Source organism: Aedes aegypti, chromosome 2 (genome assembly GCF_002204515.2).
Source record: "Aedes aegypti strain LVP_AGWG chromosome 2, AaegL5.0 Primary Assembly, whole genome shotgun sequence".
NCBI classification, from domain to species: Eukaryota; Metazoa; Arthropoda; class Insecta; order Diptera; family Culicidae; genus Aedes; species Aedes aegypti.
Window position 1 is genome coordinate 128,766,455 of NC_035108.1, and position 14,662 is coordinate 128,781,116.

The following is a 14,662-nucleotide window of genomic DNA, read 5'->3' on the forward strand; positions in this document are numbered from 1 at the left end:
AAAATGTGTATCATTACTTCTTCTGTAACTCTTCTCAAGACCACATTCACGTAAAACTTAAAATAAAAAAGTTAGATCAAAATAATTGATTTTTTGAGTCCACCCTAAGTTAAAACTTTCAAAATAAATTTACTTAGCTCAAATGAAGAGTTAGATCAAAAGTATCTTCGACAAAGTTGTTCAAAATAACATTTTCTAAAAGTTTGTAGAAAAGCGCAGCCACAAATTTCATCAAACAAAAAAGGTTGAGTCAAAATTATAACTTAAATAAGGGCCACCCTATTCAACTTTTTTCTTAAAACATGCAACACTCAATTACGAATAACTTCTCTGAAGACATCGAACGTCTAAAATCGACGAGAACAGAGAAAATACTTTTTTCCGGCTAAATTGTCGATTCGGTCCATTGTGGAATGGCTGATAAAAATCAGCATTAGTCAAAATTTTAAACTAGTTTTGAAATCTCATTAAATTATACAGATTTAACTGAGTTCCTCCTGGGATTTTCACGAAAAATCATTTGTCGGATTAGTTTTCATTATTCAACAGATTGCCCTGAAAATCCATTAGATTTTCTGATCTTAGCAGAAAATTTTTCAAAAAATCTTTATCATATTGCTCAAAGAATTTCACAATTTACCAGAGACTCTTTCGAATATATTTCAGTGATTTTTTTTTTAAAAAGCACTAGCAATTCTTCTGGGGATTTAGTTTGTTCTTAAACATCTCAAAACATCTAAATAAATTTCTGACGATATACAGTCAACTCTCCATAACACGATATTAAAGGGACCATCAAGTTATGGAGGTATCGAGTTACAAAACACAAAACCAATACAACTGTGATCCAAGGGACCATCGAAGTTGTAATGAGAACCAATTTTTACTATGGTTCTCTAACTCTAACTAAAAAAAAAACAAAATCTAGAGCAGGATTCCCACAAAACTTTTGGCAGGATTTTCACAAAATCTTTAGCTGAGTTCTACAGAATCTTAGCAAGAATCTAGTTCTAAGTTTTCACGAAACACAAGGCACATTGTCACAAAACTCGAGAAGTTATAATGAAACAAAAATTCGATGAATTTATACCCACAAGTTTTAAAGAATAATGTACAGGATTTTCTCAAAAAGCCTGAGATGAATTCCCTCTGATTTCAGGACAAAACTTGTAATTTTTATAAACTCATACACTTTTAACACTGTTAATCCAAGGCAGTCTATCAGCTGAGTAACATTTTGGAAACTACTTCATTTTCTGGCCTTAATCTAAAGAGTTAGGGCGAAAGCTCGCGTAGTACAACAATCGATGCTTTAAAAAAAAAAAATAAAATAAAATAAAGATTTTAAAAGAAATAAATACTGTACCATTGTAACAATGAACCATCATTCTACTTGTCGCAACAAAACTTTCGCGGTTTGGCAAAAATTTGAAACGAGTGTAGAGCAAAAGCTTCCTGACACGCAACACGAAATGTTCGTTTTTTTTTTATGACAGAACAATTATAAATAAGAAATGTAGATGTTGTGGTTTCAAGTTTTGCCCTGTTATGGGCCATTGTGTTCGATGCCACAGAAATTAAATCGAACATTTTAATGTTCACGTGAGAAATTATTGAATACCCATAACTGGTGAATGACTTAAACTAGAATACACACTCCGAAAAAATCATGCGATTTTACGTCTTTTGGATGCACATAATAGAAGCGAGCCAAATGACGTGAATTTATGTCACATTTTAAATACGATGGTGTCTGATTCGGGAAATGTCAAACATAGCGGCATCGTTCTCATGTCCTTCATCATGTAAAATTACATTTTTCTTTCAAAACATCTTTCAGAACCCATTTTTACGTCATTTCATCACTTACATCATGTGTCATTCAGTCATAATGTGAATTACGTCCGGAGTGATTTTCATTATTTTTAAGAGTGTAGCACTCGGATTTATTCCTTCTTAAGAATCAAATTTGAACGAAACTGTCCATTTTTTTTACCCTGGAGACATCACAGAAATAAGGAGTTTTGAATTTTCCTGACAATCTCAAAATGTCATATGTTGATAAAAAGTCTAAACGAATGCGACTCAACCCATTTCAAGTCAGATTCTAAGGAATTGGTCCGGATATTGAAGTAAGCTTTTCCCAAGCTTAACAGCGTTTGAAACTCGCCGACAGAAACTCTAATGACGTGCCGGGAGGAGCACTTCCCCAGTAGACACTTACCGTGGTAGTGGTGTGTGGTGTGTAGGTCGCATACGCCGGTTGCGCCGCCAGCGGGGCCGAGTACCGGTAGGCCTGCTGTGTCGGTGCGTAACCGTAGCCTCCTGTTCCTCTGAATGGGCCACCGGGGATTCCACCGGCTGGGCTAGTCATAGCGGGTCGCTGGGCACCCTTTAGTGTGGCCTGAGCGGGCGGTGGTGCTCCAGGGTAGGCGCTCCGAGGCGCTGCTGTCGTGCTACCCTGCAGGAATGAAGAAGGAAAAAGGGTTAGCGTTAGTGAGTTGGTTTCGGAGAAAAATAAAGGAAAATAACTGAAAACTACGGTCGGAAAATAGATTAACCCAAATGTGTTGGGCTGCTTTTGGGCAGTAGGGGGTGATCGCCCAGTACCGGACACCTAGTAATGTAATGTCAAATGATTATTCTATGTCTAGAACAGCAAGACCAGTTGAATAGCCTTAAGATTTGTTGGAATGAATCACATTTGTTACCCGTAAAAGTTGATGTCCATGTCGGAATCCGAACTGTTCGTTGGCAAAAATTAAATTTTCGTTGATGAGGACCATCATTCTGTTCAAAATTACATTTTCATAAAAATTTACTGGTAGAAGAAAGGACGATAGCTGGAAGCTTTTGCAGGATTTTTGACTGGTTTCAAAATCGGTACAACCTTGGCATTTTTCCATTTGTTAGGAAAATATGCTAATTGAAAGCATTTGTTAAATATACTTATCAACTAAGAATGATAAGCTACGTTCTGGAAGTTTCTTGATGAGGATGTAGAAAATTCCATCATCGCCAGGAGCTTTCATATTTTTGAATTTTTTTAAGTTCTCACTTCTTCTAAATCAGTCTCACAGGCATTTTCAAAATCATCCTCTTGATTGAGAATATTTTCGAAGTCCTGAATAACTTGATTTTCAATTGGACAAGTAAGTCCTAAATTAAAATTGTGCGCACTTTCAAACTGCATAGCAAGTTTTTGAAGAAGAAAGTTCGCATTCCGGAGAAGCGTCCTTTCTTCCATTCCTGCCACGAATAGTGACAGTTTTAAATCCCACTTTTTTGGAAGGAAGTTGTGAGTTCAGAGATTCACCCTTCCTTTTGTTTGTAGTTTCAACCATGTTTAGTGAATAAACGAAAGAAGACGTGACCTTCTAAGAGGTTTTTTTTTCCCAAGAAGGTGTCCAAGAAGGATTACCACCGCTAACTTTCGCCAACGGATCCAACGAAAAATCAAAGACACGGATCCAAACAAAGATCGTAAAGGGATCAATAGTAGAAAAATAGTACTGAAAAGTACTGTTTTAGTAGCACTGAAAAGTACCGTTTTTAATGTTAGCACTGAAAAGTACTGTTTTATTGCTTTAGGTAGTTTTTAAAAAAAACTTCCAAGAGCAGAGAGAATACGTGTTCGCACAGCACGAAGGTACGATGCGCACTGTACGCCTATGAATGATGATAGCAACTCCACCACATGCTCCGTCCAAACGATCATCACAATAAAGAGAAAAGTTTGGATCTGTTTTGTCTTTGGGCCTAGGTTTCAAATATGCTTCAGTATTATGTATGTTATTAGGGGAATTAGGGGCATAATGGACACGTTAAGCAAATGTTCGTTTTAAGACCCTTAAATGGCAATGTTTTTAATTTACCCCCGGCTAGTTTTCAAGTTTGATGTTAGTACGACGTGCCACATTCATTCATAGTGATAAAAATCATATCATATGTCAGAAAAGCGAGATAGAAAATTGGGTCGAAAACAAGGCTGGTAAAAAGGTATCGGGGCGAAATGAACACCTGTATGAAATTTAGTTATTCCAACATATTCAATGACTGTCAATCATTCCGATATGCAAAAGGACTCTCCCTCAATCATAATAGCTAAAAAGAACCTTTCTGGGTTCGTTACTTTGCTCAAAAATTAGATTCTTCCACGGTCTTGCTTATATGCCAATTTGAAACTGAGAAAATTTTTAAGTCAAATTTTAAAGAACAATTGAAGCAAAAAATATTTTTTTTTACCGTCAAGCATTTCAAATGCATTACAGATTTCATGCAGTGAATGAACTTTTGATGAAATATGTGTATTATCAGATATTGAGAGGGTGTCCATTTCGCCCCGTATGTTCATTATGCCCCTAATCCCCCTACCTGTTAGAAAATTAAACATCTCTGAACTGAACTGAAAATTTTCAATATATTATTTGGATCTATTACAGAAACGTGAAGAAGAAACGTCTTGTATTGACACCTGTCCGGTTCTTGGAGATCTTCCCCTACTGTAGAAAGAAACGAGAGGTTTTTCCTCTTCCTCTTGCTTTATTGCACAACTTTTGTCCACTGGTGCGAAACGACAGTCCAGTTATTTGATTTTAATTTTAATTGTTTTCCTCTCCGGTTTCTATTTTTTTCCTCGCCAATTGACGCCGCCGTAGACTTTACTAACGAACGGTCCAAAAAATGGTGCATCGAGTGGTTTGGGGTGAGCTGCAAATATTTTTATTTCGGGCGATTTTTGTCGCATAACTGCAAACTGGAACCCCCATCGAATCGAACTCGGAAAACTGGAAAATGTCATTTGTTCTTGCGCTACTATTGTTCGGCGGAACGGTCGTTAATTGAAATCAGAAATTTTATTTGTCAAAACAAGTGAAAGCAGGGAATCGTTTAACCTTCTGTCTGGGCTATCGTGAAAATAGGTTCAAAAATATATGCAAAATTCAGAAACATTGCTTACATAAACAGCTTACATAAAATTATTCTTTCTTCAGCAAAGATTAAAACAGTGGAAAGCCTACGATATTACATACATATTGCTTAGTTGGAAATTCCACCGCATGATGACGCTAGCTCATTATTTTCTGATTCAATGACGTTCCATAACTAGATCCCCAAATTGACCTTGGAACACAGACACAGGGTTAAGCTTTCGAGTTTCCCGTGAAAATCCTTGACAGTTTCTCGCAAACGGATCACATTTGGTGAAAGCTGCACTTAAATTTCACTCGTTTCAAGGTAACTGCTGGCTTTTGACGTCCAACTCCAAGCCTTCACCTCGATGTAATTAGCGGAGAGAAGCATTTTCCGGTCCGGCGACAGAATCCGTAAATCATCGTCTCGTTTACGACCGATAACTCGCGAGTGTTTGGCCAAAACGCACCGGATCATGGCTTCCCCGAAATAATACTGGAGCATAAAAAAAGGTTCTTTCAAAGCTGAGTTCACATAGTTAGTGAACCCCACACCACGTACCCCTTTCTGATTCGAAATAATTTTTGTTTTATGAACAATACCGGAAACGAATTTTTGCCATTGTGTCAACGATAGATGGTAGCGCAAAATTTATGACCCTCTCATGGTGAATGGTAGGGTAGATGTATCAATTAAGGCTATGGTACAGCTCCATCAGTAAACTTTTTGAAATAGTCATTTTGAGCAGAATGATGGCCCACATCAACGAAAATTCAATTTTTGGAAATGAACAATTCGGATTTTACCGTAGACATTCGACCACTCATCAACTTTTATGTGTAGCATATTTGATTCGTTCCAACAAATCTGAAGGCTATTCTACTGGTCTTGCTCTTCTAGACATAGAAAAAGCATTCGACAGTGTTTGGCATGAAGGTTTGATTGTAAAATTAAAAAACTTTAATTTTCCAACATACATTGTTAGAATAATTCAAAGTTATCTGTCAAATCGTACACTTAAGGTTAATTATCAGTACTCCATGTCTGAAAGACTTCCTGTAAGAGCTGGTGTTCCTCAAGGCAGCATTTTCGGACCAATATTATACAATATGTTCACATCTGACTTACCTGAGTTACCTCAGGGATGTCAAAAATCCTTGTTTACGGATGACACAGGCCTCTCCGCCAAAGGACGAAGCCTGCGTGTCAACTGTAGTAGATTGCAAAAAAGTTTGGACAAACATGGAAAGTTTAAGAATCATGGCTAAAGTCCAATTTACATCCATACTGTTGACTTATTGCACCCATAATTGGTACACCTACCCTACCTACTGCTGAAATTTGGCGAAAATTCGGATATTACCACTGAAAAAGCACTTCATTCGGGATTGGCGCGCACATGAAATGGGGAGAACTTTAACTTTTTTTTCTTCATCATCTCGCATCCATTGGAGTTGCCAAATGGAACCGACCGGAAGAGGGTTGTCCAGGAGGATGCAATGCAATGTTCAAACCCCATTCACCATCTTCACAAGTGGTTTGGTGTGGCATGCGAATGAGTGCGATTTTGCGCAATTTCGCTTTTATGAGTGCTCGGGAAGTGCAAGAATGGTTTCAAATAATGGTCGGGAAATTAGTGGCTTTTTTCATTGGGGGAATAAACGAATTCGGAGAGCACTGCGTGTGGGTGGAAGTCTTGTACTCTTGTGCGATGAGCGCGAGCGGCGATTTAATGGTACGGAACAGATGGATGTGGCGTTGAAGGCGATGGTTGACTTTTCAGTAAAATTATCGTAAAGTTTATTAATCCAAAGAATTTGTGATATTCAAGAGTTTATGGTACGTAACCAATGCTGTATACGCAAAACAAACAATTTTTCAATTTACTTGACTTATTGGACGTTTGTGGAGGCCCAGATAGCCATAGCGGTAAACGCGCAGCTATTCAGCAAGACCAAGCTGAGGGTCGTGGGTTCGAATCCTACCGGTCGAGGATCTTTTCGGGCTGGACATTTTCTCGACTTCCCAGTGCTGGACGTAATGCCCCAGTGGGGACGTAATGCCAGAAAGAAGAAGAAGATTGGACGTTTGTGGAAAGAAGGTGAGCCTGACAGAAGACCGCTTTACGAGAACAGTTTGAATGAACTTTGACATTTTTCGGGGTATAGAGCAAACTTTCAAATTTGTATCGTACATCAAGGAAGCTTTTACTAACGAAACATACCTACTTATACAATATTTTTATTGTGACAAGGGAATCAAATGACATTGTTTTTTTTCAGATTATATCTTGGACAATGGCACCCAATTTATTGACCAAAATCTACAATATTTTAAGAGTACTACACTTGTTATCATGGAAATTCGATCGATTATCGGTAAACGTTTTAAATAACTTGTTTTAATTATGAATCGTGGTTTACGGCCAACCAGCCGAGTGGAAGTTTAACAACTACCGAAAAGCTAAACATTACATATAATTTGCAATTGGATTAGATGGACAAATTGATGTGAAGATTTGCGAAAAAGTTACACGTCTTCTCAGTGAGAATCGAACTCACGACTCCCCGATCTCTAGTTGGGGCGCGTTAACCACTACGCCATGAGAGGACTCATGAACGCAGAAGTTAACCTGAATTCAATTTCAGCTCAATAATCACGTGGTCCTCTTTCGCAAAGTGCACCTCTTTCGGAAGAATTAGATGCCCATCCAAACACAACGCTTTCTATATATATCCAATGCCTAGCCCGAGAGCGCATTGTTTTTTTTTTAGATATAGGAATAGCACACTACACTAGCCAGCAACTGCGCTGGCTGAGGTTTCTATTGTGTGGGCTTCCAATGGGTCGCGACGTTCTCAAACGACCGGTTACGGAACATGAGTCCGTTGCTCGATAAATACTTGTTTTAATTATGAATCGTGGTTTACGGCCAACCAGCCGAGTGGAAGTTTAACAACTACCGAAAAGCTAAACATTACATATAATTTGCAATTGGATTAGATGGACAAATTGATGTGAAGATTTGCGAAAAAGTTACACGTCTTCTCAGTGAGAATCGAACTCACGACTCCCCGATCTCTAGTTGGGGCGCGTTAACCACTACGCCATGAGAGGACTCATGAACGCAGAAGTTAACCTGAATTCAATTTCAGCTCAATAATCACGTGGTCCTCTTTCGCAAAGTGCACCTCTTTCGGAAGAATTAGATGCCCATCCAAACACAACGCTTTCTATATATATCCAATGCCTAGCCCGAGAGCGCATTGTTTTTTTTTTAGATATAGGAATAGCACACTACACTAGCCAGCAACTGCGCTGGCTGAGGTTTCTATTGTGTGGGCTTCCAATGGGTCGCGACGTTCTCAAACGACCGGTTACGGAACATGAGTCCGTTGCTCGATAAATACTTGTTTTAATTATGAATCGTGGTTTACGGCCAACCAGCCGAGTGGAAGTTTAACAACTACCGAAAAGCTAAACATTACATATAATTTGCAATTGGATTAGATGGACAAATTGATGTGAAGATTTGCGAAAAAGTTACACGTCTTCTCAGTGAGAATCGAACTCACGACTCCCCGATCTCTAGTTGGGGCGCGTTAACCACTACGCCATGAGAGGACTCATGAACGCAGAAGTTAACCTGAATTCAATTTCAGCTCAATAATCACGTGGTCCTCTTTCGCAAAGTGCACCTCTTTCGGAAGAATTAGATGCCCATCCAAACACAACGCTTTCTATATATATCCAATGCCTAGCCCGAGAGCGCATTGTTTTTTTTTAGATATAGGAATAGCACACTACACTAGCCAGCAACTGCGCTGGCTGAGGTTTCTATTGTGTGGGCTTCCAATGGGTCGCGACGTTCTCAAACGACCGGTTACGGAACATGAGTCCGTTGCTCGATAAATACTTGTTTTAATTATGAATCGTGGTTTACGGCCAACCAGCCGAGTGGAAGTTTAACAACTACCGAAAAGCTAAACATTACATATAATTTGCAATTGGATTAGATGGACAAATTGATGTGAAGATTTGCGAAAAAGTTACACGTCTTCTCAGTGAGAATCGAACTCACGACTCCCCGATCTCTAGTTGGGGCGCGTTAACCACTACGCCATGAGAGGACTCATGAACGCAGAAGTTAACCTGAATTCAATTTCAGCTCAATAATCACGTGGTCCTCTTTCGCAAAGTGCACCTCTTTCGGAAGAATTAGATGCCCATCCAAACACAACGCTTTCTATATATATCCAATGCCTAGCCCGAGAGCGCATTGTTTTTTTTTAGATATAGGAATAGCACACTACACTAGCCAGCAACTGCGCTGGCTGAGGTTTCTATTGTGTGGGCTTCCAATGGGTCGCGACGTTCTCAAACGACCGGTTACGGAACATGAGTCCGTTGCTCGATAAATACTTGTTTTAATTATGAATCGTGGTTTACGGCCAACCAGCCGAGTGGAAGTTTAACAACTACCGAAAAGCTAAACATTACATATAATTTGCAATTGGATTAGATGGACAAATTGATGTGAAGATTTGCGAAAAAGTTACACGTTATTGAGCTGAAATTGAATTCAGGTTAACTTCTGCGTTCATGAGTCCTCTCATGGCGTAGTGGTTAACGCGCCCCAACTAGAGATCGGGGAGTCGTGAGTTCGATTCTCACTGAGAAGACGTGTAACTTTTTCGCAAATCTTCACATCAATTTGTCCATCTAATCCAATTGCAAATTATATGTAATGTTTAGCTTTTCGGTAGTTGTTAAACTTCCACTCGGCTGGTTGGCCGTAAACCACGATTCATAATTAAAACAAGTATTTATCGAGCAACGGACTCATGTTCCGTAACCGGTCGTTTGAGAACGTCGCGACCCATTGGAAGCCCACACAATAGAAACCTCAGCCAGCGCAGTTGCTGGCTAGTGTAGTGTGCTATTCCTATATCTAAAAAAAAACAATGCGCTCTCGGGCTAGGCATTGGATATATATAGAAAGCGTTGTGTTTGGATGGGCATCTAATTCTTCCGAAAGAGGTGCACTTTGCGAAAGAGGACCACGTGATTATTGAGCTGAAATTGAATTCAGGTTAACTTCTGCGTTCATGAGTCCTCTCATGGCGTAGTGGTTAACGCGCCCCAACTAGAGATCGGGGAGTCGTGAGTTCGATTCTCACTGAGAAGACGTGTAACTTTTTCGCAAATCTTCACATCAATTTGTCCATCTAATCCAATTGCAAATTATATGTAATGTTTAGCTTTTCGGTAGTTGTTAAACTTCCACTCGGCTGGTTGGCCGTAAACCACGATTCATAATTAAAACAAGTATTTATCGAGCAACGGACTCATGTTCCGTAACCGGTCGTTTGAGAACGTCGCGACCCATTGGAAGCCCACACAATAGAAACCTCAGCCAGCGCAGTTGCTGGCTAGTGTAGTGTGCTATTCCTATATCTAAAAAAAAAAACAATGCGCTCTCGGGCTAGGCATTGGATATATATAGAAAGCGTTGTGTTTGGATGGGCATCTAATTCTTCCGAAAGAGGTGCACTTTGCGAAAGAGGACCACGTGATTATTGAGCTGAAATTGAATTCAGGTTAACTTCTGCGTTCATGAGTCCTCTCATGGCGTAGTGGTTAACGCGCCCCAACTAGAGATCGGGGAGTCGTGAGTTCGATTCTCACTGAGAAGACGTGTAACTTTTTCGCAAATCTTCACATCAATTTGTCCATCTAATCCAATTGCAAATTATATGTAATGTTTAGCTTTTCGGTAGTTGTTTTAAATAAATTAAGTTAATGTTTTTTTATCTGTTGCTCAGGTTTAGACCATGGGTTGATCCATCTCGCCTATAAAGCTAATGTTTTGAAACAGTAAAAGATTTAATATTGCTGTGTGCGTTTGAAATGCAAATATCAAATTTTTCACAAGAAATACGATGTCAAAGATTGATTTTTCTTGCTAGGGTGGCGGTGATTAATCTAATCGTTGCTAGGTGTCCTTTGATTATTTTATCTTACTGCATTTAGAGGACGTTTACCCAACAAACAAACATCTCAAAAGCAAACAGCAATAAAATTCAAGAGAGACCAAGTAATGTGATGAGATCCTGGAACATATTGGCTTCAAACGAGAATTTGTATAAAAAAGTTTAAAATTAAATGAACCTTATGGGAATACAGAGTTTCAAATGAAATTCTTGCATGAATTTCTGGAGCATTTTTTGACACAATTCCAGACGTGATTCCTTCAAAAAGTACAATAATTTCTAGCAGCACTTCAGTGGAACAATTGTGAAAATCATAAAAAAATCTGAGATGCTGAGAATTGCTCCTTGAATCACTCTAATAGATGCCTTTCTAATAAATAACTTTCTCACATTAGGAACACTGATTTTGAGTGTATTTTTGGAACTCCTCTAAAACAAGCTTATGGATTTGACCAAAAATGAAGTCTAGAATATATGAATCACGCCATAAACATTGGAACTAATGAAAATCTTCTAGTAATTTTACCGAAAATTTCGAAGTTCATGTGAAACTTGCCTAACTTTTATAATATTGATATATCTAAAAGATATCCTAAATTTTACAAACTAATGCACAAGAAGAAGACAAACTGATTCTGCACAAATTTCAAAACTAGATTTCACAACAAATTTGGAATGAGAAGTTCCATCGAAACTCAGCTAGTTCGTGTAAAAAAATCCAAGTAAAATTTAAGAATTTCACCTGTAACTGAGACACAGGTATTCATCATTTTTTGTTTTTGGTGCAAACGTTGAAGAAATGCGTTTTATTTGCGGGTGTCAAGATATCGACAAATATCGGTATTATAACTCCAAAAATGTCATCAAAAAGATAAAAAAAAGAATGTGGACATTATCCTTTCATTCGTCGTCAATTACGCCAACCTCGCTGCCACTGTGTACTACAAGCGAGGTTTTTCCTCCTGTGTGCTCTAATAGAGGAGACGAGATGTTTCTGTATAATACACTACTGTTCGAATGAATTAATGTTCTACTTTTGCTTTTACACAACTTTGCATATTGACGATGTATGACGTCATACTGTTATGTTGTTTTATTCAAAAGCATGAAAAAAATACAGCATGAAAAAATGATACGTCAGGATAAAAATTCCATTAATTTAAATTATGACCTTTAAATTATTTAAAACTAATGGAAGTGTTTGAATAGTTCCACATTTTTATAATACTTCTTGTGAACTACCAACATCATGGCTGTAGTGCAAAAATCATGGCTGAAAGACTCGGATGATTGAAAAGTTGTGTAATTCACTAGTTTGTCATCTAAGAATATTGTTCTTGAATTAAGTTATAGAACTTTTACGTAAAGGTATTTGCTGCAGATTATTTCCATTCCTGCTTGTTATTAGTTCAACAGCTTTAAGCGTTTTATACCGGCTCACAGCATGATGAATCCGTAAGATTCATCATTTACTTAATATTTGTTTTGATTTTACACTACCTTAACAAAAGCAAACATCAATTTTCTCCTCACCTATTTTATACCACATTGCAGCGCGACTACTGAAGTGTTAACCGAATTGATTTCGCCACAAAAAACACCCTTTAAATAAAAGGCTTGTAGCATTCGTGGCCGTGCGGTTAACGGCGTCAGTCGTTCAGCTATATTATGAGTGGCACGAATCCCGCTTCAGTCGAACGAAACTTTTTGTCAAACTTTAAACTTTCACTGGATGTTTCATGATTTCCGTTACCTAATGTTTTGATCGTTCAGTCTGTGGGTTTAGGGACGAAATGTCGAAAGACAAAACGTCGGAAGACAGAACGTCGAATGCCAAAACGTCCAATCCCAAAACGTCGAAAGTAGTAAAATTTCAACGGCGATTTTGAATTATTTTCCAAATTTCATTAAGAATTATTCTTCAAAGAAACTCTCGATTTCTTCCAATTTTCTCTTTTAGACATTTTTTTCTTCCGACTTTTTGTCCATTTGACGTTGTTATTTTCGACGTTCAACGTTTGAAGTTGGACATTTTGTCTTTTGTCGTAGTTTTCAAAAAATTTTCATTTAGTTTTTCTACAGAGGTCCCAAGGAGTGTATCGAAAAGTAGTCGCAAACATTCAAAACTCAGAGCATAGTTCATCTTTTTAAAAGCTTTTTTCACGCAAATCTTCATCATGTCATCAAATATTGAAGCAACTAAAAAAAATATTGAATAATATGCAGTCTTAATATAAACATAACAAGGTTTATAAAGCATAGAAAATAAAATCTTGCACAAAATTACATGTTTGAAGTGACTTCTGAAGATTCGATGATTTGTATTGAACAAAATGTATATCAAACAAAATAGGATGAAAAGCTTATTCTATCGGAAAACATGTTTACTTCTCACAGCACGTAAAACGAATTTCAAAAAATAAATTATTGCTCTAAGAAAGTTCAATTATTGGACTAAGCTCGGTTTTAGAAAGCCACTTTTGTATAATCAACTTTCTAAGCTCTGTCATATACAGCGGTAATTATATAGAATATTATTTTTTGCTTACGTTACTTCATCAATATGCAAAGAAACTTTTCCAATCAAAAAACTATTTTTTATTCGTTACAATCGTTCGATATTGCCATTAACGTGAAGAAATAAAAAATCAAAAAACGAGGTCCTTAAAAATCGACCTTTTTTTTTCGATTTTTACATTTGCTCTCAAATGCTTGTTATGTATTTTTCAAAATATTTTTTACACTATGTCATGAGAGTTGTGGCACAGAATATATTAGCATAAACAAAAATCATTTTTTCTTAAAATTTAACACATTTATCAACACATCAATTTTTTCAGAGGTGTGCAAGATTTTCATCGACATTTGTTAGTAATTTTCAAAATTATCATACAAAATGCCACTTTATTGAAAAAATATCCCCGCATCATAATTTTTAAATACATTGTAAACCATTTCTGATCAAAAAATTGTTTGTAGGTTCAGCCCAATGTTTTTGAGACTGTTTTGAATGTTTGCGACTACTTTTCGATACACTCCTTACAACGCAAACTGTTTTGCATAGAATTCTCGGACGCTTCGAAAGCCGCACACTCAGTACAATTTGAGTTGTTTTAACAAGCATATTAGAGCGAGGTTTATTTTTTGAAAATTCTGAAAACCAAAAATTAGTGTGCTCTTCTGAATTCAAATCACATAAAAAGAAAAACCTCAAATTTTGAGCCAAGAATATTAGGATTTAGATGTGGCGCGACTTGTGGGGCCCAGATAGCCGTAGCGGTGAACGCGCAGCTATTCAGTATGACCATGCTGGGGGTCGTGGGTTCGAATCCCGTTTGTCGAGGATCTTTTCGTAAAGGAAATTTTCCCGATTCCCAGGGCATAGAGTATCTTCGTACCTGCCACACGATATACATATGCAAAAATGGTCAATCGGCAAAGAGAGCTCTCAGTTAATAACTGTGGAAGTGCTAATAAGAACACTAATCTGAGAAGCAGGCTTTGTCCCAGTTGGGACGTAACGCCAGAAAGAAGAAGAAGAAGGTGGTGCGACTTGGAGATGAATTTTCAACATATGAAACGCTATCCTCAGTGAAGTCGTCATAACTTTGTTAATTTCCAACCAATTTCAAAGCTCTAAGCATCATTCTTTTCAAAATTAAGTTTATAAAAAAGTTTGTAGAATATCGAATTTGTCAAAAATCAAAACTGGTCTTAGTAAAGAGTAGTTTTCTCTAAAAATTTCCTCTTTTTAC

General features: G+C 37.6%; 1 protein-coding gene across 14 annotated transcripts in view; it reads right to left on the bottom strand.

The window, feature by feature from the left end:
- The window catches only part of LOC5565828 (protein alan shepard), a 765,716-nt gene that overhangs the window by 238,771 nt on the left and 512,283 nt on the right, over positions 1-14,662 (bottom strand). For all 14 annotated transcript variants that reach the window (XM_021842342.1, XM_021842341.1, XM_021842339.1 and 11 more), the window contains exon 2: positions 2,225-2,461. In XM_021842342.1, coding sequence (XP_021698034.1) covers positions 2,225-2,461 — 237 coding nt within the window. The remainder of the gene's footprint in view (positions 1-2,224; positions 2,462-14,662) is intronic.